At 43.8% G+C, this 26,643-nt stretch overlaps 1 protein-coding gene, 3 non-coding genes and 1 pseudogene across 12 annotated transcripts in view; all 5 read right to left on the reverse strand.

Annotated features, from left to right (window-relative positions):
• TEX14 (testis expressed 14, intercellular bridge forming factor) overlaps positions 1-26,643 on the reverse strand; it is a 477,154-nt gene that overhangs the window by 162,577 nt on the left and 287,934 nt on the right. For 8 of the 9 annotated variants that reach the window (XM_068268626.1, XM_068268628.1, XM_068268627.1 and 5 more), the window contains one exon: positions 13,859-13,973. In XM_068268626.1, the coding sequence (XP_068124727.1) occupies positions 13,859-13,973 (115 nt within the window). The other variant, XM_068268634.1, reaches the window with a different exon arrangement.
• Positions 20,921-21,134, reverse strand: LOC137555020 (small nucleolar RNA U3). Its single transcript, XR_011027729.1, has one exon. It is a non-coding gene; the product is annotated as a small nucleolar RNA U3 (small nucleolar RNA).
• LOC137555000 (small nucleolar RNA U3) lies at positions 22,549-22,764 on the reverse strand. The gene has a single exon (XR_011027709.1). It is a non-coding gene; the product is annotated as a small nucleolar RNA U3 (small nucleolar RNA).
• Positions 24,649-24,745, reverse strand: LOC137555021 (small nucleolar RNA U3; annotated as a pseudogene).
• LOC137555014 (small nucleolar RNA U3) lies at positions 25,778-25,994 on the reverse strand. Its single transcript, XR_011027723.1, has one exon. It is a non-coding gene; the product is annotated as a small nucleolar RNA U3 (small nucleolar RNA).

Genomic DNA, 26,643 nt, shown 5'->3' on the forward strand with positions numbered 1-26,643 from the left:
TGCCAAACCACGAAGCTGATCACTGCTATAGAACTAATGCTATAGTGCGCATCTGTGCAAGGGTAAGTTGGGGTTCCAGCTGGACCCTGTATTAATTATCCCTCCAAGTTGCTACGACTCATTGGGGAAATAGTATTAAACGCTGCCGGGATTTTGAGAAGCAGAAGGTTTAGCCGTCATTCGGCTTACCCTGCCTTCAGCTCACCAGCGACATTATATATATGTATGCCTCTCCTCTGCCTAACACTAACCTCTACCTCAGATGTCTAATAACCTCCCCTCTCTTCTGCCTAACACAAACCTCTTCCTCAGATGTCTAATACTTACCCCCCCCCCCCTCTCTTCTGCCTAACACTAACCTCTCCCTCAGATGTCTAATACCTCCCCTCTCTTCTGCTTAACACTAAGCTCTCCCTCAGATGTCTAATACTTACCTCGCCTCTCTTCTGCGTAACACTAACCTCTCCCTCTGATGTCTAATACTTACCTCCCCTCTCTTCTGCCTAACACTAACCTCTCCCTCTGATGTCAAATACTTACCTCCCCTCTCTTCTGCCTAACACTAACCTCTCCCTCTAAAGTCTAATACTTACCTCCCCTCTTTTCTGCCTAACACTAACCTCTCCCTCTAAAGTCTAATACTTACCTAGCCTCTCTTCTGCCTAACACTAACCTTTTCCTCTGATGTCTAATACTTACCTCCCCTCTCTTCTGCCTAACACTAACCTTTCCCTCTGATGTCTAATACTTACCTCCCCTCTCTTCTGCCTAACACTAACCTCTACCTCAGATGTCTAATACTTACCTCCCCTCTCTTCTGCCTAACACAAACCTCTTCCTCAGATGTCTAATACTTACCTCCCCTCTCTTCTGCCTAACACTAGCCTCTCCCTCAGATGTCTAATACTTACCTCCCCTCTCTTCTGCCTAACACTAACCTCTCCCTCTGATGTGTAATACTTACCTCCCCTCTCTTCTTCCTAACACTAACCTCTCCCTCTGATGTCTAATACTTACCTCGCCTCTCTTCTGCCTAACACTTACCTCTCCCTCTGATGTGTAATACTTACCTCCCCTCCTTTCTTCCTAACACTAACCTCTGCCTCTGATGTGTAATACTTACCTCGCCTCTCTTCTGCCTAATACTAACCTCTCCCTCTGATGTCTAATACTTACCTCCCCTCTTTTTTGCCTAACACTAACCTCTCCCTCTGATGTGTAATACTTACCTCCCCTCTCTTCTGCCTAACACTAACCTCTCCCTCTGATGTCTAATACTTACCTCCCCTCTCTTCTTCCTAACACTAACATCTCCCTCTGATGTCTAATACTTACCTCCCCTCTCTTCTACCTAACACTAACCTCTCCCTCTGATGTGCAATACTTACCTCCTGTCTCTTCTTCCTAACACTAACCTTTCCCTCTGATGTCTAGTACTTACCTCCTCCCTCCTCTGCCTAGAGGCGGGGATGCGACGCCTGAAGAGTGGCGGGGTGAAAAGGATACTCACTTGCCAGGGATCCTGTGCGTGTATCACTTACTTCTTCCTCCTTCCTGTTCTTGCATCCCATCTCCCTGTAACAGCGCCCAGGAGATGGAACGCAAGAACAGGGAGGAGGAAGAAGTAAGTAATACACGCATGAAGGATCCCCAGCAAGTAAGTATCTGTTTATCCCGGGCTGATCGGTTCTCCCTCCCCACACCTGGCTCTCTATACTTTGGGCACATATCCTGGCTATCTATTACTGCCTACACCTATCTGTGGGTATCTAGACTGCGGCCAACTATTACTGCCTACACCTATCCCTGGCTACCTAGACTGCGGCCACCTATTACTGCCTACACCTATCCCTGGCTACCTAGACTGCGGCCACCTATTACTGCCTACACCTATCCCTGGCTACCTAGACTGTGGCCACCTATTACTGCCTACACCTATCCCTGGCTACCTAGACTTTGGCCACCTATTACTGCCTACACCTATTCCTGCTACCTAGACTGCGGCCTCCTATTACTGGCGACACATATCCCTGGCTACCTATGTTGCAACCTCCTAATACTGACTGCACCTATCCTGATTAACTATAACTGCCTACACCTATTCCTGGCTAGCTAGACTGCGGCCACTTATTGCTGGATACACCTATCCCTGGCAACCTATGCTGCGGCCTCCTAATACTGACTGCACCTATCCTGGTTAACTATCACTGCCTACACCTATTCCTGGCTACCTAGACTCCGGCCACCTATTACTGGCTACACCTATCCCTGGCTACCTATGCTGCGGCCTCCTAATACTGGCTGCACCTATCCTGGCTAACTATTACTGGCTGAACCTATCCTGGCTACCTATTACTGGCTGCACCTGTCCGGGCTACCTATACTTCGACCACCTACTACTGGCTGAACCTATCCTGGCTACCTATTACTGCCTACACCAATTCCTGGCTACCTAGACTGCTGCCACCTATTACTGGCTACACCTATCCCTGGCTACCTATGCTGTGGCCTCCTAATACTGACTGCACCTATCCTGGTTAACTATTGCTGCCTACACCTATTACTGGCTACCTATACTTTGACCACCTATTACTGGCTGAACCTATCCTGGCTACCTATTACTGGCTGCACCTATCCTGACTACTTATACTGCGGCCACCTATTACTGGCTGCACTTGTCCTGGCTGCCTATACTCCAGGCCACCTATTACTGGTTGCACCTGTCCTGGCTACCTATACTGTGGCCACCTATTGCTGGTAGTACCTATTACTGGCTACACCTAACCCTGGCTACCTATGCTGCAGCCTAATAATACTGACTGAACCTATCCTGGCTACCTGTTACTGGCTGCACCTGTCTGGGCTACCTATACTTCGACCACCTATTACTGGCTGAACCTATCCTGGCTACCTATTACTGGCTGCACCTATCCTGACTACCTATACTGTGGCCACCTATTACTCGCTGCACCTGTCCTGGCTGCCTATACTCCAGGCCAGCCCTGTTTCTATGGGCGTGCGATGCGTGCAATCGCCCGGGGCGCTGGATTGTTGTGGCCGGAGGGGGGCGCTGTGGTGGTGGGAGCGGGTATACCAGTAATAACTCACCTTTTTTCATCTTCAGCCGAATAGCCGATCCCACGCTGCTGCTTCAATGTACTTCCTGTCTCGGCATCTGTCTCAGTAACAGCGCCCCCTGTGATGATGTTCCGCATGTCAACACAGGGGGCGCTGTTACTGAGACAGATGCCGAGGACAGGAAGTACATTGAAGCAGCAGCGTGGGATCGGCTATTCGGCTGAAGATGAAGAAAGGTGAGTTATTACTGTTATGCCCGCTCCCACCACCGCTGCAGCACCTACCTACCTAACTACCTAATCTATACTGCAGCACCTACCTACCTACCCTATACTGCAGCACCTACCTACCTACCTACCTACCTACCTACCTACCTACCCTATACTGCAGCACCTACCTACCTACCCTATACTGCAGCACCTACCTACCTACCCTATACTGCAGCACCTACCTACCTACCTACCCTATACTGCAGCACCTACCTACCTAATCTATACTGCAGCACCTACCTACCTAACCTATACTGCAGCACCTACCTACCTAACCTATACTGCAGCACCTACCTACCTACCTACCTAATCTATACTGCAGCACCTACCTAACTTCCTACTCTATACTGCAGCACCTACCTACCTACTCTATACTGCAGCACTTACCTACCTACTCTATACTGCAGCACCTACCTACCTACCTACCTACCTACCTAATCTATACTGCAGCACCTACCTACCTAATCTATATTGCAGCACCTATCTATCTATCCTATACTGCAACACCTACCTACCTACTCTATACTGCAGCACCTACCTACCTACCTAATCTATACTGCAGCACCTACCTACCTAATCTATACTGCAGCACCTACCTATCTATCCTATACTGCAGCACCTACCTATCTATCCTATACTGCAGCACCTACCTACCTACCTAATCTATACTGCAGCACCTACCTACCTACCTAATCTATACTGCAGCACCTACCTACCTACCCTATACTGCAGCACCTACCTACCTACCTACTCTATACTGCAGCACCTACCTAATCTATACTGCAGCACCTACCTACCTACCTACTCTATACTGCAGCACCTACCTACCTAATCTATACTGCAGCACCTACCTACCTAACCTATACTGCAGCACCTACCTACCTACCTAATCTATACTGCAGCACCTACCTACCTAATCTATACTGCAGCACCTACCTATCTATCCTATACTGCAGCACCTACCTATCTATCCTATACTGCAGCACCTACCTAATCTATACTGCAGCACCTACCTACCTAATCTATACTGCAGCACCTACCTAACCTATACTGCAGCACCTATCTATCTACCTAATCTATACTGCAGCACCTATCTACCTAATATATACCTACCTACCTACTCTATACTGCAGAACCTACCTACCTACCTAATCTATACTGCAGCACCTACCTACCTACTCTATACTGCAGCACCTACCTAACCTATACTGCAGCACCTACCTACCTAATCTATACTGCAGCACCTACCTACCTACCTAACCTATACTGCAGCACCTACCTACCTACCTACCTACTCTATACTGCAGCACCTACCAAATCTATACTGCAGCACCTACCTACCTACTCTATACTGCAGCACCTACCTACCTAATCTATACTGCAGCACCTACCTACCTAATCTATACTGCAGCACCTACCTAATCTATACTGCAGCACCTACCTACCTAACCTATACTGCAGCACCTACCTACCTACCTAATCTATACTGCAGCACCTACCTACCTAATCTATACTGCAGCACCTACCTATCTATCCTATACTGCAGCACCTACCTATCTATCCTATACTGCAGCACCTACCTAATCTATACTGCAGCACCTACCTACCTAACCTGTACTGCAGCACCTACCTACCTAATCTATACTGCAGCACCTACCTACCTAATCTATACTGCAGCATCTACCTACCTACCTAATCTATACTGCAGCACCTACCTACCTAATCTATACTGCAGCACCTACCTACCTAATCTATACTGCAGCACCTACCTACCTAATCTATACTGCAGCACCTACCTACCTAATCTATACTGCAGCACCTACCTACCTACCTAATCTATACTGCAGCACCTACCTACCTACTCTATACTGCAGCACCTACCTACCTACCTAATCTATACTGCAGCACCTACCTACCTAATCTATACTGCAGCACCTACCTACCTAACCTATACTGCAGTTACCTAAATATCTATCCTATACTGCAGTCACCTACCTTTGTAACCTATACTGGCACCTACTTATTGAAGCTATACTGCAGTCACCTACCTAAGCTATACTGCAGTCACCTACCTATCTATCCTATACTGGCACCTACTTATCTAAGCTATACTGCAGTCACCTACCTAAGTTATACTGCAGGCACCTACCTACCAAACCTATACTGCAAGCACTTACCTATCTAACCTATACAGCAGGCATCTACCTATCTAACCTATACTGCAGTCACCTACCTACCTATCTAACCTATACTGTCACCTACCTATCTAAGCTATACTGCAGTCACCTACCTATCTAAGCTACCTATCTATATTGCAGGCACCTACCTATCTAACCTATACTGCAGGCACCTACCTACCTAACCTATACTGCAGGCACCTACATACCTAACCTATACTGCAGGCACCTTCCTACCAAACCTATACTGCAGGCACCTATCTATCTAATTCATACTGGTGGCACCTACATACAGGGCCGGATTTGTACTTTTTACCACCCAAGGCCAACTATACCGTCTGTATGGTTGTTAGCTCTGTGTGCCCCAAGGAGAATTCTACTTACTTTCCATTATTGGTGTCACAGACAATAGCTATTTTAGTAATATGCGTATAGATTATATGTTATGTTTTGAACTTTTATGGTATGCTTGCCATCTTGTTAATAATGGACCCAATGTGTCACCAAGAGAGTTAAGCTGATGTGTAACTGCAGGATAGAGCTTACAGGTCTTGCAGGGACAGCACAAGTACAGGACAGTGAGTTCAAAGGTTAAAGCTGTACTTGCAGATAAGGATGGCTGCATAGAACAGCTTTACTGCCACTCACTGAGCCGCCCCTAAACTTCTGGTGCCCTAGGCCATGGCCTATGTGGCCTTGCCAGAAATCCGGCCCTGCCTACATAGCTAACCTAAACTTTGGGCACCTATACCTGGCTCCATGGCGGGGAAGGGGGGGGGGGGGGGCGATTTTTACACCCTCGCCCTGGGTGAAATTTAGCCTAGAAACTGCCCTGCTCCAGGCCACCTGTTGCACTTGTCCTGGCTACCTATACTGTGGCCACCTATTGCTGGTAGTACCTATTGCTGGCTACACTTATTCCTGGCTACCTATATTGCGGCCACCTATTGCTGGCTACACCTATTCCTGGCTACTTATACTGGGGGCATCTATACCCAACTAGCTATACTGGAGGCACCTATAACTGGCTAACATACAGGGGAGGTGAGGGAGTGGAGCTCTGTAAAAAAACAGCACCAGAGATTTGGGCGCAGCCGGCACCGTAATAGGAATTACGGCTATAGTGACGTTCAGTGAATAATTTGGGAGGCGTCAAGACAGAGCACAAATTACTATAAAAACACTGTAATTTGGCTGCTAGCAATAGCCAGAAGCCAAATTACATCTTTCACCACTATCTGTGGAGATCTGGATAGTATTTATCACCGCCAGGACCTTTGCAAGAGCAGGGTGAGCCGTTTTACAGATTTATCCTGGGCCTAAATCTCCCAGGCTTAATCATATGTATGCTGAGGGAGTGGGGCACATCTGGCTAGCATACTGGTGTAGGGGGTGGCTGTGAACATTATTTAATGTTAGGGGGTCGAAATAATTGTGTAATACCTTATATGTAATAATAATAATGTATGTGTATGTGTAATAATAATAATGTAATAATAATAATGTATGTGTAATATTTTTTTTTTTACGGTTATCATACCGTGAAAATTCATACCGTTCGACCCAACTACCAACTGACTGGCTAGCATGTCTCCTTTCACTCTTTTATACTGAACTTGGCAGCTCTGCTCATTCCTCAACTGCTACTATTCTCTGCCAAGCTCTTCACTACCTGCCAATTCACGATAGGATGCACTTCCAAATCCTAATTCCAACCTACAAAATGTTCCAGTCTTTCTACCCTATTCATCTGGTCATTGGTTTCCAAAGACCACCCCAACCAAAATCTTTGCTTTGCACACAACCTTTTTCTGTCCTCTACAGGGCTTTTCACAGGTCTCTACCCTACTCTGGAATTCCCTTTCAAAACACATCCACATTTCTCCATCACTGGAAACCTTTAAGTGCATCCTTAAAGTGACATTGAAGTGAAAAAAAAAACTTATGATATAATGAATTGTATTTTAGTAGCAAAGAAAATAATCTCATATTTTTATTTTCAGTTGTATAGCTTTTTTTTTATACCATTGCATCATTCTCTAATATTTGCAGTTTATAAACTATACTCTGCATTTTATTAACCACTTAAGGACCGCCCCCAGCCTATGGGCGGCGGCAAAGTCCGGGCCCAAACGACCGCAATACGCCCATCGGCGGGGGCGGCTGCGGGAGTGGCTATGCGGCGATCGCGTCATTCGTGACGCGATCAGCCGCCGGGGACTGGCTCCGCCCACCGTTTGCTGTAACCCGCCGGCCGTTCGGAAGCGCCGGCGGGTTACTAGCACCCGGATCGCCGCTGCACGTATGTATAATAGGCTTTGTAATGTATACAAAGCCTATTATACTGGCTGCCTCCTGCCCTGGTGGTCCCAGTGTCCGAGGGACCACCAGGGCAGGCTGCAGCCACCCTAGTCTGCACCCAAGCACACTGATTTCCCCCCCCTGCCCCCTGATCGCCCACAGCACCCCTCAGACCCCCCCCCCTGCCCACCCCTCAGACCACTGTTCGTACCCAGTCACCCCCCTAATCACCCATCAATCACTCCCTGTCACTATCTGTCAACGCTATTTTTTTTTAGTCCCTAATCTGCCCCCTACTCCCTCCTGATCACCCCCCCCACCCCTCAGATTCTCCCCAGACCCCCCCCCCCCGTGTACTGTATGCATCTATCCCCCCTGATCACCTGATAATCACCCGTCAATCACCCATCAATCACCCCCTGTCACTGCTACCCATCAATCAGCCCCTAACCTGCCCCTTACGGGCAATCTGATCACCCACCCACACCAATAGATCGCCCGCAGATCCGACATCCGATCACCTTCCAAGTGCAGTGTTTACATCTCTTTTCTCCTCTAAACTAATTACCCATCAATCACTAATTACCCATCAATCACCCCCTATCACCACCTGTCACTGTTACCCATCAGATTAGACCCTAATCTGCCCCTTGCGGGCACCCAATCACCCGCCCCCACGCTCAGATTGCCCTCAGACCCCCCCTTATCAATTCGCCAGTGCAATATTTACATCTGTTATTCCCTGTAATAACCCACTGATCACCTGTCAATCACCTATCAATCACCCCCTGTCACTGCCACCCATCAATCACCCCCTGTCACTGCCACCCATCAATTAGCCCCTAACCTGCCCCTTGCGAGCAATCTGATCACCCACCCACACCAATAGATCGCCCGCAGATCCGACATCAGATCACCTCCCAAGTGCAGTGTTTACATCTCTTCTCTCCTCTAAACACCCACTAATTACCCATCAATCACCCCCTATCACCACCTGTCACTGTTACCCATCAGATTAGACCCTAATCTGCCCCTTGCGGGCACCCAATCACCCGCCCACACGCTCAGATTGCCCTCAGACCCCCCCTTATCAATTCGCCAGTGCAATATTTACATCTGTTATTCCCTGTAATAACCCACTGATCACCTGTCAATCACCTATCAATCACCCCCTGTCACTGCCACCCATCAATCACCCCCTGTCACTGCCACCCATCAATCAGCCCCTAACCTGCCCCTTGCGGGCAATCTGATCACCCACCCACACCAATAGATCGCCCGCAGATCCAACATCAGATCACCTCCCAAGTGCAGTGTTTACGTCTCTTCTCTTCTCTAAACACCCACTAATTACCCATCAATCACCCCCTATCACCACCTGTCACTGTTACCCATCAGATTAGACCCCAATCTGCCCCTTGCGGGCACCCAATCACCCGCCTACACGCTCAGATTGCCCTCAGACCCCCCTTTATCAATTCGCCAGTGCAATATTTACATCTGTTATTCCCTGTAATAACCCACTGATCACCTGTCAATCACCTATCAATCACCCTCTGTCACTGCCACCCATCAATCACCCCCTGTCACTGCCACCCATCAATCAGCCCCTAACCTGCCACTGTTACCCATCAGATTAGACCCTAATCTGCCCCTTGCGGGCACCCAATCACCCGCCCACACCTCAGAACGCCCTCAGACCCCAGCCCTGATCACCTCGCTAGTGCATTGCTTGCATCTATTTCCCCCCTCTAATCACACCTTGAGACACCCATCAATCACCTCCTGTCACCCCCTAGCACACCTACCCATCAGATCAGGCCCTAATTTGCCCCGTGTGGGCTCCTAATCACTCGGCCAAACCCTCAGATCCCCCTCAGACCCCCTTCCGATCACCTCCCCAGTGCATTGATTGCATCTATTTTCCCCTCTAACCACCCCCTGAGACACCCATCAATCACCTCCTGTCACCCCCCTAGCACTCCTATCCATCAGATCAGGCCCTAAACATACTGTCATCTAAGAGACCACCCTGCTTATGACCGGTTCCACAAAATTTGCCCCCTCATAGACCACCTGTCATCAAAATTTGCAGATGCTTATACCCCTGAACAGTCATTTTGAGAAATTTGGTTTCCAGACTACTCACAGTTTTGGGCCCGTAAAATGCCAGGGCAGTATAGGAACCCCACAAGTGACCCCATTTTAGAAAGAAGACACCCCAAGGTATTCTGTTAGGTGTATGATGAGTTCATAGAAGATTTTATTTTTTTTCAAAAGTTAGCGGAAATTGGATTTTTATTGTTTTTTTCACAAAGTGTCATTTTTCACTAACTTGTGACAAAAAATAAAATCTTCTATGAACTCACCATACCCCTAACGGAATACCTTGGGGTGTCTTCTTTCTAAAATGGGGTCACTTGTGGGGTTCCTATACTGCCCTGGCATTTTAGGGGCCCTAAGCCGTGAGGAGTAGTCTAGAAAACAAATGCCTCAAAATGACCTGTGAATAGGACGTTGGGCCCCTTAGCGCACCTAGGCTGCAAAAAAGTGTCACACATGTGGTATCGCCATACTCAGGAGAAGTAGTATAATGTGTTTTGTGGTGTATTTTTACACATACCCATGCTGGGTGGGAGAAATCTCTCTGTAAATGGACAATTGTGTGTAAAAAAAATCAAAAATGTGTCATTTACAGAGATATTTCTTCCACCCAGCATGGTTATATGTAAAAATACACCACAAAACACATTATACTACTTCTTCTGAGTACGGCGATACCACATGTGTGACACTTTTTTGCAGCCTAACTGTGCTAAGGGGCCCAAAGTCCAGTGAGATTTCACAGGTCATTTTGAGACATTTGGGTTCAAGACTACTCCTCACGGTTTAGGGCTCCTAAAATGCCAGGGCAGTATAGGAACCCCACAAGTGACCCCATTTTAGAAAGAAGACACCCCAAGGTATTCTGTTAGGTGTATGATGAGTTCATAGAAGATTTTATTTTTTGTCACAAGTTAGCGGAAATTGATATGTATTGTTTTTTTTTCACAAAGTGTCATTTTCCGCTAACTTGTGACAAAAAAAAATCTTCTATGAACTCACCATACTCCTAACAGAATACCTTGGGGTGTCTTCTTTCTAAAATGGGGTCACTTGTGGGGTTCCTATACTGCCCTGGCATTTTAGGGGCCCTAAACCGTGAGCAGTAGTCTAGAATCCAAATGTCTCAAAATGACCTGTGAATAGGACGTTAGGCCCCTTAGCGCACCTAGGTTGCAAAAAAGTGTCACACATGTGGTATCGCCGTACTCAGAAGAAGTAGTATATTGTGTTTTGGGGTGTATTTTTACACATACCGATGCTGGGTGGGAGAAATCTCTCTGTGAATGGACAATTGTGTCTAAAAAAAATCAAACAATTGTCTTTTACAGAGATATTTCTCCCACCCAGCATGGGTATGTGTAAAAATACACCCCAAAACACATTATACTACTTCTCCTGAGTACGGCGGTACCACATGTGTGGCACTTTTTTGCACCCTAAGTGCGCTAAGGGGCCCAAAGTCCAATGAGTACCTTTAGGATTTCACAGGTCATTTTGCGACATTTGGTTTCAAGACTACTCCTCACGGTTTAGGGCCCCTAAAATGCCAGGGCAGTATAGGAACCCCACAAATGACCCCATTTTAGAAAGAAGACACCCCAAGGTATTCCGTTAGGAGTATGGTGAGTTCATAGAAGATTTTATTTTTTGTCACAAGTTAGCGGAAAATGACACTTTGTGAAAAAAAAACAATTAAAATCAATTTCCGCTAACTTGTGACAAAAAAAAAAAATCTTCTATGAACTCCCCATCCTCCTAACGGAATACCTTGGGGTGTCTTCTTTCTAAAATGGGGTAATTTGTGGGGTTCCTATACTGTCCTGGCATTTTAGGGGCCCTAAACTGTGAGGAGTAGTCTTGAAACGAAATTTCTCAAAATGACCTGTGAAATCCTAAAGGTACTCATTGAACTTTGGGCCCCTTAGCGCAGTTAGGGTGCAAAAAAGTGCCACACATGTGGTATCGCCGTACTCAGGAGAAGTAGTATAATGTGTTTTGGGGTGTATTTTTCCACATACCCATGCTGAGTGGGAGAAATATCTCTATAAATATACAATTGTGTGTAAAAAAAAATAAAACAATTGTCATTTACGGAGATATTTCTCCCACCCAGCATGGGTATGTGTAAAAATACACCCCAAAACACATTATACTACTTCTCCTGAGTACGGCAATACCACATGTGTGGCACTTTTTTGCAGCCTAACTGCGCTAAGGGGCCCAAAGTCCAATGAGCATCTTTAGGCTTTACAGGGGTGCTTACAATTAGGCACCCCCCAAAATGCCAGGACAGTGAACACACCCCACAAATGACCCACTTTTGGAAAGTAGACACTTCAAGGTATTCAGAGAGGAGCATAGTGAGTCCGTGGCAGATTTAATTTTTTTTTTGTCGCAAGTTAGAAGAAATGGAAACTTTTTTTTTTTTTCACAAAGTGTCATTTTCCGCTAACTTGTGACAAAAAATAAAATCTTCTATGAACTCACCATGCCTCTCACTGAATACTTTGGGATGTCTTCTTTCCAAAATGGGGTCATTTGGGGGGTATTTGTACTATCCTGGAATTTTAGCCCCTCATGAAACCTGACAGGTGCGCAGAAAAGTCAGAGATGCTTGAAAATGGGAAAATTCACTTTTGGCACCATAGTTTGTAAACGCTATAACTTTTACCCAATCCAATAAATATACACTCAATGTTTTTTTTTTTATCAAAGACATGTAGCAGAATAACTTTCGCGCTCAAATGTATAGGAAATTTTACTTTATTTGAAAAATGTCAGCACAGCAAGTTAAAAAAGTAATTTTTTTGCCAAAATTCATGTCTTTTTTGATGAATATAATAAAAACTAAAACTCGCAGCAGCAATCAAATAGCAGCAAAAGAAAGCTGTATTAGTGACAAGAAAAGGAGGTAAAATTCCTTTAGGTGGTAGGTTGTATGACCGAGCAATAAACCGTGAAAGCTGCAGTGGTCTGAATGGAGAAAAAGGCTCTGGTCCTTAAGGGGCGAAAAGACTGTGGTCCTCAAGTGGTTAAAAAGAGCAGAGCTAATGATCCTTTGGACTTCCCTGCAGTAAAATCTTATCTGACGTTGTCTTTCATTGATTCTTTGATGTATAATGCTAGGTACACACAATGAGATTTTCTGGCACATTAAGGCCTCGTTCAGACTATACGCGCTGCCGTGCGCATTTTGGCAGCGCGTATAGTGTGCGACACGCAAGAACGGTAGAAGGGCATAGACAGCCCTTCTACCGTTCCCATCATATGCGATTGCGCTATCGCGTACTGCACGCATTTTTGGAAATCGCAGCGCAGATCCCATTCATTGTAATGAATGGGATCTGCAGCGCAGCGCATAGGAGCGCAGATGGCGTGCGATTGGACGCGTTGCATTCCGATCGCACAGCCATCTGCGCTAAATGATGTGAACGAGGCCTAACTGCCAGATTGATTATTTCCAACATGTCCGATCCGATTTCCGATCGATTTTCCGTTCACTTCTATGGAAAATCGATCAGAAAATTTATCAGAAATAAGATCGGACATATTGGAAATAATCAATCAGCCAGGAAATCTGCCAGAAAATATAATTGTGTGTACCTAGTATAGGTGCTTAAAAAATAGCAATGCTCTCTGACTGAATTAGTTGGAGATCTCAGATAAGCTGTTTTGCATAGATAACAAACTACATTTCTTCACTCTTCCTGTACTGGAAACAAAATGAGACTCATACCTTTGCTACTAATGTTCTATTTCTTAGCTGCACTACACATACAAGTCATTATATCATGTTTATTTTCACTTCAGATTCCCTTCAAAACTCACCTCTTCAGACAAGCATACAATCGAACCTAGGGCATTCCTGAATAGTCTTTCCTGAAGCTCTACATACTGCAGAATATGATTTTGTTTTTAATCACTCACTGGTTAGGGCTTGATCCATACTGCAAAAGTAAGTCAACCATCTTCTGGAGTCCAAGTAATGCAGCAATAAACAATGGTGTTTGGCCCAGGGAATTTACTGCATCAGGTAAAATGCCTGTAAAAAGTTGAATGATAATTACATCATGCTCGCAAAGGGACACTTACAGTATATACTCGAATATAAATCCTCCTCATGTATAAGTCAACCCCAATATTTGACCCTCTTAAGTAGGATTTTTTTAATTACTCAAGTATAAGTCTATCCAGCAAAGTTAATGACTGCATAAGGTATTTTAGCCATTATTCCCTGCAGCCAATAACTCCTCCAGGACGCCACATGCAGCCATTAACCCTCTAATCTGTCCCCATGCCCCTATCAGTGTGACCAGTGGCCCCTGTGTCTTCCAAGGTTGTGTAGTGCCTGTGCCCCCCCCCCAGATGTGTGGCCCTGTGTCCTTCAAGGCTGTGTAGTGCCTGTGTCCCCACTGGATGTGTGGCCTCTGTGTCCCCCAAGGCTGTGTGGTTCCTGTGTCCCCCTGGATGTGTGGCTCTCTGTCCCAAGGCTGTGTGGTGCCTGTTTCCCCCTGGATGTGTGGCCTCTGTGTCCCCCAAGGCTGTGTGGTGCCTGTGTCCCTCTGGATGTGCGGCCCGTGTCCCCAGGCTGTGTGGTGCATGTGTCCCCCTGGATGTGTGGCCCCTGTGTTCCCCAAGGCTGTGTGGTGCCTGTGCCCCCCTGGATGTGCGGCCCGTGTCCCTCAAGGCTGTGTGGTGCCTGTGTCCCCAGTGGATGTGTGGCCTGTGTCCCCCTGGATGTGTGGTCCCTGTGTCCCCCTGGATGTGTGGCCCCTGTGGCCCCCTTGGCTGTAAGGCCCATGTTCCCCCCTGGCTTTGAGGCCACCATCTCTTTAGAGAAAAGGGGGGCACCTCTGTTTCTCTCTCCTTCCTGGCAGGGTGAAATCTGTCAGCGTGCAAAAAAACTCCCTCCTCCCTTTCCGCACCAAGCAAGGTCGGGCCACCGCTTTCCATCTTCCCTCTCTGTCTAACCAAATGTAGAGTGAGCGCAGGAGTGTGCAAAAAATCTCCTTTCTCTACCTCCCTCCACAAAGCAAATGGGGCGGCTTCTCTATTGCCCCTCTATGTAGCCTAATGCAGAGCGAGGAGCTGCGCAGGAGCAGAAGCCATCACTCACAGGTTCACCGTGAAGCACAGCATCCTGCCTTCTCCCTCTACACGTGCCGCTCTGTGGGAGAGATTTATCAATGCATTACCGACAGTTTTTTCTTCTTAATCTGTTCTAACCAGCAGGAAGAAAAGTTCTACATGATAATGTTCTTAAATCCTAGGTAATAGTGGCAATTTAGCATGAATTTCTAGAGCTGCACTACAGTTAAGAAAAGTGCAAATCCATCCCTAAACTGGTGCAGATTAAGAAGTGCTTGATAGCAGTTCTACAGATGTAGAACTGCAGGCTAAACATGATTTCAGAGTTCAGGCTAGATATGATTTGTGATGTGCTCCTCCCACCTGCTGAATTCCTCCTCAGAGCCTGCTGCTATCAATACAGCAGGTGTGTTGGTTACCTCAGCATTAGCAATTCCCCTCACACACTGCACTGTCTGAGAGACCTTCCTAGCTCCTCCTATTTTACAACAGTTTTAGAAGGAATCTGCACTATCTAACTGCCTGAGACAGTTCTGCACCGATTTCTAAAAACCTACCAATGTTTTGTCTCAGACACTCTTGATTTATCTGGCCCTGTGTGTATTAGCATAGCTTCGGCTTCCGATGTCATGTGACACATGAAGTCACATGACATCGCGAGCCAAAACTAAACACACATAGTGGCACGAGTAGAGAGAGAAGGCAGGATGCTGCGCTTTGCGGTGGACCTGTAAGTGACGGTTTCTGCATTCGGTTACACAGAGGAGGGAGATAGAGAAGCGACCGTTTGCGTTGAGGAGAACACTCACTCCTGGGCTCACTCTACATTTGGTTAGACAGAGAGGGGAAATGGAAAGAGGTGGACCGACCTTGCTTGATGCTGGGAGTGAGAGGACAATAAGGGTATAAGAGGCGCCCTGGTGTAATAAAAGCATCTAAAAGCAGTTTAAAAACGGAAAATAAATTTGAGGTAGCTTACCTCAGTGACGAAAAAAATCTTTGTATTTTACAAAGGTTTTTATTAGTAGCACAGGCAATGCGTTTCGCGGGTCAGAGCCCGCTTCCTCAGGCCAATAACAGTGCCAAACTAAATGACAGATTCAGCAAAGGGAGCCTCTGGCCTTTCCCAGCTATAAGTGGAGAAATTTAGGAGTACTCGAGTATAAGGCGACACCCCCCACACACACTTTTATACTTTGAGTCAGTGCTAAATCTCTCGACTTATAGTATATACGGTAGCTATAGACAAATTAATTTAAAAAGAAAAAAAAACTTATTTTTTTTACAAAATGTATTTTTAAATGATTTTGTCAATGTTATTTTGATCTGCTATGTGCCTTCAAAGTGATGCATTTCAGGGATGTCGAACTCCAGCCTTCAAGGCCTGAGGTCCTCATACATTTTTGGCAGTGCTACATTTTAAGTGATGCAACGGATTTAGGAAAGGTAAGGTCCATCAATTAAATCACATTTCTCCATTTCTCTGTCCATCCTATACACCGGAATGGCTATGGCCTTCGAGGACTGGAGTGCTTTAAATGATAGTTTATGAACGCTCTTTATGGTCATCATTTCAATAGCTTCAATGCAGTGCTTTACATTTATCTCAACAGATTTTATATGCTATAGGACTAAGGGCACAGCTGGGATTTTGGATCTAGTTAATCAATGGTTTAAATAATTCCTTACAATAAGAAATACCAGAGCCTTCTTATAAACAAAGGGAAATAATATTTGGCATATTTACATAAAGATTGACACTATTTATTTATTTAGACATCTACTTATTTATAAGATGATTATTCAGATAGTGATAAATGCACAAACATCCAGAATAAGAGTAAAATCAACTTAAAAGTTAAAAGATGAATGGGCACCAATGCTTCTGGAACTGCTGTCACTTATAAAAGGAAGTATGATTGGAAAACTCTAATTGCTTTTTTGTAATCATCTACATGAGTTTAAAGTTGAGTGTGAAATTATTGTATCATAAGCCTGTGTTGATTTTCCAATCGCCACTTCCAATTACCAGATGCCTGAGCACAATGTAACACAAACAGAAAGCAAGCGACAGAGACAAAGTTACTGCAGATCACGCTATGTGCACTACGTAATATCTGCAATATGGGCATAATTATCATCAGAGTTGAGGTTAGCTATTGTGTAGGGAAGGTTCTGTGTGAGAATGGGGTTAAGTTTTGCTGCAGTAAAATATTGGTAAATTTTACAAATATTTTCCTAATGAAAAATACCACAGTAAAATAGTATAATAATTGTAAAATATCAATATTCTTCTATTGGCTATTATTTGCCAAGCTCCTAAATTGGCTCTAGGTGGCGGTAGGAGCATAAGATGTTGAGTCCCTTTGAATGTCGCACGCCATACAATTTTTATATTTTTTGAGATTCGAGGAATTATAATCAATTATTCCAAGTGCTTGTAACTTTTAAAACATCTGATCAATGTATCACACACACACATTTGTTCTATTTTTTTCCATTAATGAAATTATGAAAAAAAATTATTGCAAAATCTGAAAAAATTACTTAGATCTATAAATCTTTGCTACATCATTACATTTTCTGAAACATTTATCAGAAATTTCCAGCACTCCCAATCGATTTACATCAGAAAAAAAAACAGAAAATTCGGAAATAAAGGACAGTTAGTGAGGTAGGGTCATGCATTGTTCAGTGTACTTAATAGCATACTAGAAAAAATGTCAGAGCTTTATAAATACAAAATTACAGTAAATGCCCATTGGGCATGTTGTAAGTCAGTACAAGGTGTAGGAAAGTGTACAGTACAGGGATGTACAATTGGTGTATAACAGTACACAGGGATGAATGCAAAGGGAGTTGTAAGTAGATAAGTGTATCAAAGGAGTGTGCAATGCATGTCAGTATTTGTATCAGTTATCACTGTGTGATAGCTCATGGGGCTGCACATCATCAGCTTACATATTGCTGCATGCATTTCTGTGCGCAAGTCAAACTGATTCATACCACCAGAAATTTCTGCCGCTGAGTGGTTACTTTAGTATGGGAACAACTATACTACAAATTTCATTATTTTTTTACTTACTCCACCTGCATGCTGCATTCATTATGTGTGCTCTGAGATGGCACTCACCTTTCATACTACTGAGGTAGCACCATCTCTGTCAGATTGTGTACTGGAGAATGCAATAAACACCGCATTCCCAAAATCTTTTCTCAATCCTTTCCATTGCCACCCATACCAAATTAGCACAGCGGATAAGGACACTGCACAAATGTTCCCTTTCATTATTTTTTACAAATACACAATTAACAATATTTTGCATTAGCCCAATATCACACTTCAATTGACTAACCATTCCTTACACTGTATTTCTTAACTCTGATTCTGCATTCATTCTATTCATATACTGTAGTTTTTTTCCATTTTATTTCTCTGGTATTATATCAAATACAGCCAGATATCAATCTATCACTGTAGCTTGCACACAGAAATGCATGCAGTAATATGTAAGCTGAAAACTGCTATGCAGCCCACACGCACCCATCAGATATCACACAGTGATAACTAAAATAATAACAAACATGCAGTGCAAGCTCCCTTTAGGCTAGGTCCACACTTGTCCGTTGCAGATTAGATCCGTTTCAAATGGATCCGACTTGGTCATTTTTTTTCCTGCGTTTTTTACTCTTTTAAATGTATTTGCAGCATACGTTTCCAGTCCGTGGTAACGTTTGCCGTAGCCGTGGGGGGTGGAGGGAAGGGAGCGCCGCCACACTGGAGGAGGTAGCAGCAAGGAGGGGGTGGCAGCGGTCGGCAGGGAGAGAGGTCGACCCCCTCCCTCATCTTGGTCCCCCGTCCCGGCTGCCCTCCAGCTATTTGAGTTCCACTCCTGCGTTCCACCGCTTCCTCTCTTGCATTCCACCGCTCGCCGCTTGACTTCCTGCAATGCCAGCCTCTATACTTGGGAGGGCGGCATTGCAGGAAATGACGCGGGAAGAGAAGAAAGTAAGGAGAGAAGGAAATCTTCCCCGATCGCTGCCTACATTACAGTTTAACAACTTTTTGCGCAAATAGCTGGAGGGGGTGCGGGGACAGGTAATCCAGGAAAGGGGGAACGACCCCTCCTCCCTGTCGCCCGCTGCCACACGCATCCTGGCTGCTTCTTTCCCCCCCCCCCCCCCACACGTCAAACGTTTCCACGGACAGTATGGCCTCGATTCATAAAAGGCTTTGCAGTAAAAAAAATCTGGGAGGGAAAATACTGCATTTGGTATTTTAGACTTCTGTGTGCTAATTCATAAACAATTTCACATGTGCGGTAGAAATGCGGGGACATACCAAACTGAACTGTCGGAATTGTTACATTAACCACTTAAGCCCACAGGGTTGTTTATTTTTTGCATCTGAGCAACTTTCCCCTCCCATTCATTTGCCAAAAAGTTTATCACTACTCATCACAATGAATTGATCTATTAGGCCAATTAGGCTTTCTTTGGGTGTTACATTTTGCTAATAATTAATTTATTCTAAACCCATTTTAACAGGAATATTAACAAAGAAATGCAAAAAAATCATTATTTCTCAGTTTTTGGCCATCATAGTTTGAAATTAATGCATGCTACCGTAATTAAAAACACATGTATTTTATTTGCCCATTTGTCCCGGTTATTACACCATTTAAATTATGTCCCTATCACAATGTATGGCACCGATATTTTATTTGGAAATAAAGGTGCATTTTTTCAGTTTGCGTACATCACTATTTACAAGCCCATAATTAAAACAATTATATTAATACACTCCTTTGACATGCCTATTTAAAAAGTTCAGGCCCTTAGGTAACTATTTATGTTTTTTGTTTTTTAATTGTAATTTTTTCTTAATAAAAATTTTATTTGGGTAAATTTTGGTGTGGGAGGTAAACAGCTAATTTTAAATGTAAAAAAATGTATTTATTTAAGAAAAAATGGATGTGGGTGTAGTTTTACTATTTGGCCACAAGATGGCCACAGTCAAAAAGTCCTGGAAGCATGATCATACGCTTCCAGGAAGCATTAGGAGGACAGGACACTTTTTGTGACTCAGAAAAACAATAGCCTCTGGTAAAAGGCTGTCGGTTTTTCAGCGGGGGGCTTCGATTAATGAATGGCATCTATAATCCCATTCATTGATCGCTGGGCTAACGGCCGGCGGCGGGAGTGAGCACGGGAGCGCACGCGACCCGCGGGAGTGTGTGGAGCCTATCTGGACAAGGATGGTGGTTAAGTGGTTATAGAGCAGCTGGCTAATTTGTTACATTTGCCTGTTCTCTGTGCAGAGACAGCATTACAATAAAAGAGGCATCCCAACTTCCGTTTAGATGTGCATGTTTAGTTTTACTACCTCTCCTTGCCCTGAATCTGCTCTGTATCTGTCTATTAGTCTTTCTAAACACTCTATTTAATTGCCACACCTTAGAAGACCTTTAAGAAACTTTGCACATGCTAGGCTTAATGTTCATCTCCAGCAAATATAAATCTGAAAAACAGGTACCCAAGAGGTAAAAAACACAGCCTAGGGTATTCAGAAAAGCCTTGTTTGTTCTGATCGCTCTGCTGCTGCAGGTTTCTCATTGATTCTGCTGAGTCTCCATTCATCCCTGCACTTATCGCAGTCTTATAACCACTTCATAGCAGTCGGTAATCTCTGTGTCATTACTGCCTGCTCTAATCTTTATGAATTGACATTTAGTGACCCGTGTTGGGATAATTACCGCACAAGGCAGTAATTTACCTCACTGCTCTGGAATTTCAGCTTTTCATGCGGTAACAGCCTTTATGAATTGACATTATGCTGGGTGCTTGGTAAACTCAGCTGTTTTCAGCATTACCGCATGTGGGAATGCTTAATGAATCAAGGCCTTTGTGTTTTCTCCCTCCAATCTTCACATAAGTAAAGACAGTAAAAGTCATCGATAGCAAACAGTCACTACTACCAAAGTAGAACTCAACCCTAATTTCATGCTCAAGACAAAACACTTTAGCTCTTCATCACGATTGGCGAGTTTGAACACTTCTAATCACATTCAGTCAAACCCAACACTATAAAAATTATTCCTGAAAATAAAGTTCTACCCTCAACTCTGATAACTCAACACCAGAAATGATCAACATCCGTTTCATATTAGAGTGATATTCAATACACTATGTTACTTAACCTTCCTGGCGTTAACTCCGCCAGCACACTAATCGCTGCCGCCCCGCGCCCGATCGCCGCTATCTGTCGCGGCGCGCGCCACCCCCCCCCCAGACCCCGTGCGCTGCCTGGCCAATCAGTGCCAGGCAGCGCCGAGGGGTGGATCGGGACTCCCAATGAAGCCCTCCAGGAAATCCCGTTCTTTGAACGGGATTTCCTGATCGGAGATCGCCTGGGCTCGCTACATGATTTAAAAAAAAAAAAAAAAAAAAAAAAAAAAACTGCTGCGCTGCCTCCTTGCGGAATTTTTCATACCGCCAGGAGGGTTAATAAAGTGTTGGGAACATCATGTTCAAACAACATGTCATTTTTTTGAAAGTTGCTTCTTGAGTTTCTACATTGCAGCAAAAATTAATATAAATGCATGGTGGTACTCTACGAGACATTTAACAGCATACAATACTCTGAGCTACAAATTTGCATAGGTGACATCCACTGACCAGCCAGAAAATATCCCACCTCCAGCAGGTGTTATGTAGCTCGGGATCTCTGTTTACCAGTTCACTACACGTATACCCAGTGAAGACATATAAGACCAGCTCATCCCATCTCATTTTCTTTTAAAATGCATTGCCCTATGGAAAGCCAACTAGACCAGAAGCCTAATTATTGAGCATCTCACCTCTCCCAATAGCTGGAAAATGTAACAGTGCATAAAAGTGACTACTAACATCTGCAAGAAGAGCTCTCCAGGAGAAGCGGGAGGGTTCGGAACCCGAAGGTTTGGGGATCAGCAGCAGGCTAGACCACATTTTTTGCCTGTGCCTCAGTGTTTTGTCCGTTTGGAGGTAATGCAAAAACAAATTCAGGTGTGCGGTTAACCCTCTAAAATGAATTCAGTTGGATAGAACCAGAATAAGCACCAAAGATGGAATGCATAGTCAAAAACGGCCAAAGGTAAGTACTTACTAGGGTAAGGAGTTTAGAAAAAGGGATGGGTAGGTTTAGCTTTGTGACTCAGGATTGCAAAGTTAAAGGTAGGCATCGCAAACGGGGTTTAAGAAGAGTTAGTGTTTGAGATCAGCTGTCAATCAGATTTTAAAACAAACCTGATAAAAAAAATGGTACAATCAACGCGTCCATAAAATGATTTAACTACTTTTCAATGGCAACCAATTGCTCGTTTCTGACAATTTTTACAATTCAAACCTACACTGCAAACACCAGAATCGGACAATGTGTACGTAATTCAAACCTACACAGCAACCACCAGAACCTGACAACAACATGTATGCAGAAGCCCAACACTTCAATGCACAAATCTATCAATTATTTTGTAAAGTTAAATACAATCACTAACTTTGTGTTTTCTCCCTCCAATCATCACATAAGTGAAGACAGGAACAGTCATCAACAGCAAACAGTTACTACCAAAGTAGAACTGAACACTAAATTCATGCTCAGGAGAAACCACTTTAGCTCTTAATCGTGATTGGTGAGTTTGGACACTTTCAAGCACATTCCAACAGTCAAAGTCTATAGAAATGATCCCTGAAAGTATAGTCCTAAACCTCAATTCTGACAACTCAACATCAGGAATTATCAAGCTCCTTTTCATATTAGAGTAATATTCAATACATTATGGTACTTAACAATAAAGTGTTAGGAACATCATATTCAAGCAACATGTCATTTTTTTTGGAAGTTGCTACTTGAGTTTCTACATTGCAGCAAAAATCAATATACAGTGGTGTGAAAATCTATTTGCCCCCTTCCTGATTTCTTATTCTTTTGCATGTTTGTCACACTTAAATGTTTCTGCTCATCAAAAACCGTTAACTATTAGTCAAAGATAACATAATTGAACACAAAATGCAGTTTTTAATGATGGTTTTTATTATTTAGTGAGAAAAAAAAACTCCAAATCTACATGGCCCTGTGTGAAAAAGTGATTGCCCCCCTTTTTAAAAAATAACTGTGGTTTATCACACCTGAATTCAATTTCTGTAGTCACCCTCAGGCCTGATTACTGCCACACCTGTTTCAATCAAGAAATCACTTAAATAGGAGCTATGTGACACAGAGAAGTAGACCAAAAGCACCTCAAAAGCTAGACATCATGCCAAGATCCAAAGAAATTCAGGAACAAATAAGAACAAAGTACTGTAATTGAGATCTACCAGTCTGGTAAAGGTTATAAAGCCATTTCTAAAGCTTTGGGACTCCAGCGAACCACAGTGAGAGCCATTATCCACAAATGGCAAAAACATGGAACAGTGATGAACCTTCCCAGGAGTGGCTGGCCAACCAAAATTACCCCAAGAGCTCAGAGAAAACTCATCAGAGAGGCCACAAAAGACCCCAGGACAACATCTAAAGAACTGCAGGCCTCACTTGCCTCAATTAAGGTCATTGTTCATGACTCCACCATAAGAAAGAGACTGGGCAAAAACGGTCTGCATGGCAGATATCCAAGGCGCAAACCACTTTTAAGCAAAAAGAACATTAAGGCTCGTCTCAATTTTGCTAAAAAAACATCTCAATGATTGGCAAGACTTTTGGGAAAATACCTTGTGGACCGACGAGACAAAAGTTGAACTTTTTGGAAGGTGTCCCGTTACATCTGGCGTAGAAGTAACACAGCATTTCAGCAAAAGAACATCATACCAACAGTAAAATATGGTGGTGGTAGTGTGATGGTCTGGGGTTGTTTTGCTGCTTCAGGACCTGGAAGGCTTGCTGTGATAGATGGAACCATGAATTCTGCTGTCTACCAAAAAATCATGAAGGAGAATATCCGGCCATCTGTTCGTCAACTCAAGCTGAAGCGATCTTGGATGCTGCAGCAGAACAGTGACCCAAAACACACCAGCATATCCACCTCTGAATGGCTGAAGAAAAACAAAATGAAGACTTTGGACTGGCCTAGTCAAAGTCCTGACCTGAATCCTATTGAGATGTTGTGGCATGACCTTAAAAAGGCGGTTCATGCTAGAAAACCCTCAAATAAAGCTGAATTACAACAATTCTGCAAAGATGAGTGGGCCAAAATTCCTCCAGACCGCTGTAAAAGACTCGTTGCAAGTTATCGCAAACGCTTGATTGCAGTTATTGCTGCTAAGCGTGGCCCAACCAGTTATTAGGTTCAGGGGGTAATTTCTTTTTCACACAGGGCCATGTAGGTTTTGAGTTATTTTTCTCACTAAATAATAAAAACCATCATTTAAAACTGCATTTTGTGTTCAATTATGTTATCTTTGACTAATAGTTAACGGTTTTTGATCAGCAGAAACATTTAAGTGTGACAAACATGCAAAAGAATAAGAAATCAGGAAGGGGGCAAATAGATTTTCACACCACTGTAAACGCATGGTGGTACTCTGAGAGACATTTAACAGCATACAATACTCCGCTACAAATTTGCATAGATGACATCCACTGACCAAAAGAAACCACGTTAGCTCTTCATCACGATTGGTGAGTTTGGACACTTTCAAGCACATTCCACAGTCAAAAACTATAGAAATGATCCCTGAAAGTATAAGCCTAAAACTCAACTCTGACAACTCAACATCAGGAATTATCAAGCTCCTTTTCATATTAGAGTGATATTCAATACACTATGGTACTTAACAATAAAGTGTTAGGAACATCATATTCAAGCAACATGTCATTTTTTTGAAAGTTGCTACTTGAGTTTCTACATTGCAGCAAAAATCAATATAAACGCATGGTGGTACTCTGAGAGACATTTAACAGCATACAATACTCCGCTACAAATTTGCATAGGTGACATCCACTGACCAGCCAGAAAATATCCCACCTCCAGCAGGTGTTATGTAGCTCGGGATCTCTGTTTACCAGTTCACTACACTTATCCCCAGTGAAGACAGATAAGACCAGCTCATCCCATCTCATTTTCTTTTAAAATTCATTGCCCTATGGCCCAACTAGACGAGAAGCCTAATTATTGAGCATCTTACCTCTCTCCTAATACCTGGAAAACGTAGCAGTGCATAAAAGTAACTACTAAAATCTGCAAGAAGAGCTCTCCAGGAGAAGCGGGAGGGTTTGGAACCCGAAGGTTTGGGGATCAGCAGCAGGCTAAACCACATTATTTGCCTGTGCCTCAGTGGTTTGTCCATTTGGAGGTAATGCAAAAACAAATTCAGGTGTACGGTCAACCCTCTAAAACGATTTCAGTTGGATGGAAGCTGAACGGGCACCAAAGATGGACAGATGGCCCAAACGGTGATTACTTACTAGGGTTAGGAGCTTAGGAAAAGGGATGGGTAGATTTAGCTTGTGAAACAGAATTGCAAAGCTAAAGGTAGGAATAGCAAATGGGGTTTAAGAAGAGTGAGTGTTTGAGATTAGCTGTCAATCAGATTTCAAAACGAATCTGATAAAAAAATGGTACAATCAATGCTTCCAAAATATGATTTTATAACTTTTTCCAATAGCAACCAATTGCTAGTTCCTGACCTACACAGCAAACACCAGAATCTGACAATAACATGTATGCAGAAACCCAACACTTCAATGCACAACTCTATCAATTATTTGTAAAGTTAAATACAAGCACTCAGTTTGTGTTTTCTCCCTCCAATCATCACATAAGTGAAGACAGGAACAGTCATCAATGGCAAACAATTACTACAAAAATAGAACTGAACACTCAATTCATGCTCAGGAGAAACCTCTTTAGCTCTTCATCGTGATTGGTGAGTTTGGACACTTTCTAGCACATTCCAACAGTCAAAAACTATAGAAATGATCCCTAAAACGTATAGTCCTAAATCTCAACTGTAACAACTCAACATCAGGAATTATCAAGCTCCTTTTCATATTAGAGTGATATTCAATACAGTATGGTACTTAATAATAAAGTGTTAGGAACATCATATTCAAGCAACATGTCATTTTTTGGAAAGTTGCTACTTGAGTTTCTACATTGCAGCAAAAATCAATATAAACGCATGGTGGTACTCTGAGAGACATTTAACAGCATACAATACTCCGCTACAAATTTGCATAGGTGACATCCACTGACCAGCCAGAAAATATCCCACCTCCAGCAGGTGTTATGTAGCTCGGGATCTCTGTTTACCAGTTCACTACACTTATCCCCAGTGAAGACAGATAAGACCAGCTCATCCCATCTCATTTTCTTTTAAAATTCATTGCCCTATGGCTTGCCAACTAGACGAGAAGCCTAATTATTGAGCATCTTACCTCTCTCCTAATACCTGGAAAACGTAGCAGTGCATAAAAGTAACTACTAAAATCTGCAAGAAGAGCTCTCCAGGAGAAGCGGGAGGGTTCGGAACCCGAAGGTTTGGGGATCAGCAGCAGGCAAAACTACATTTTTTGCCTGTGCCTCAGTGGTTTGTCCGTTTGGAGGTAATGCAAAAACAAATTCAGGTGTACGGTCAACCCTCTAAAA

Source organism: Hyperolius riggenbachi, chromosome 2 (genome assembly GCF_040937935.1).
Source record: "Hyperolius riggenbachi isolate aHypRig1 chromosome 2, aHypRig1.pri, whole genome shotgun sequence".
In the NCBI taxonomy this organism is placed as follows: domain Eukaryota; kingdom Metazoa; phylum Chordata; class Amphibia; order Anura; family Hyperoliidae; genus Hyperolius; species Hyperolius riggenbachi.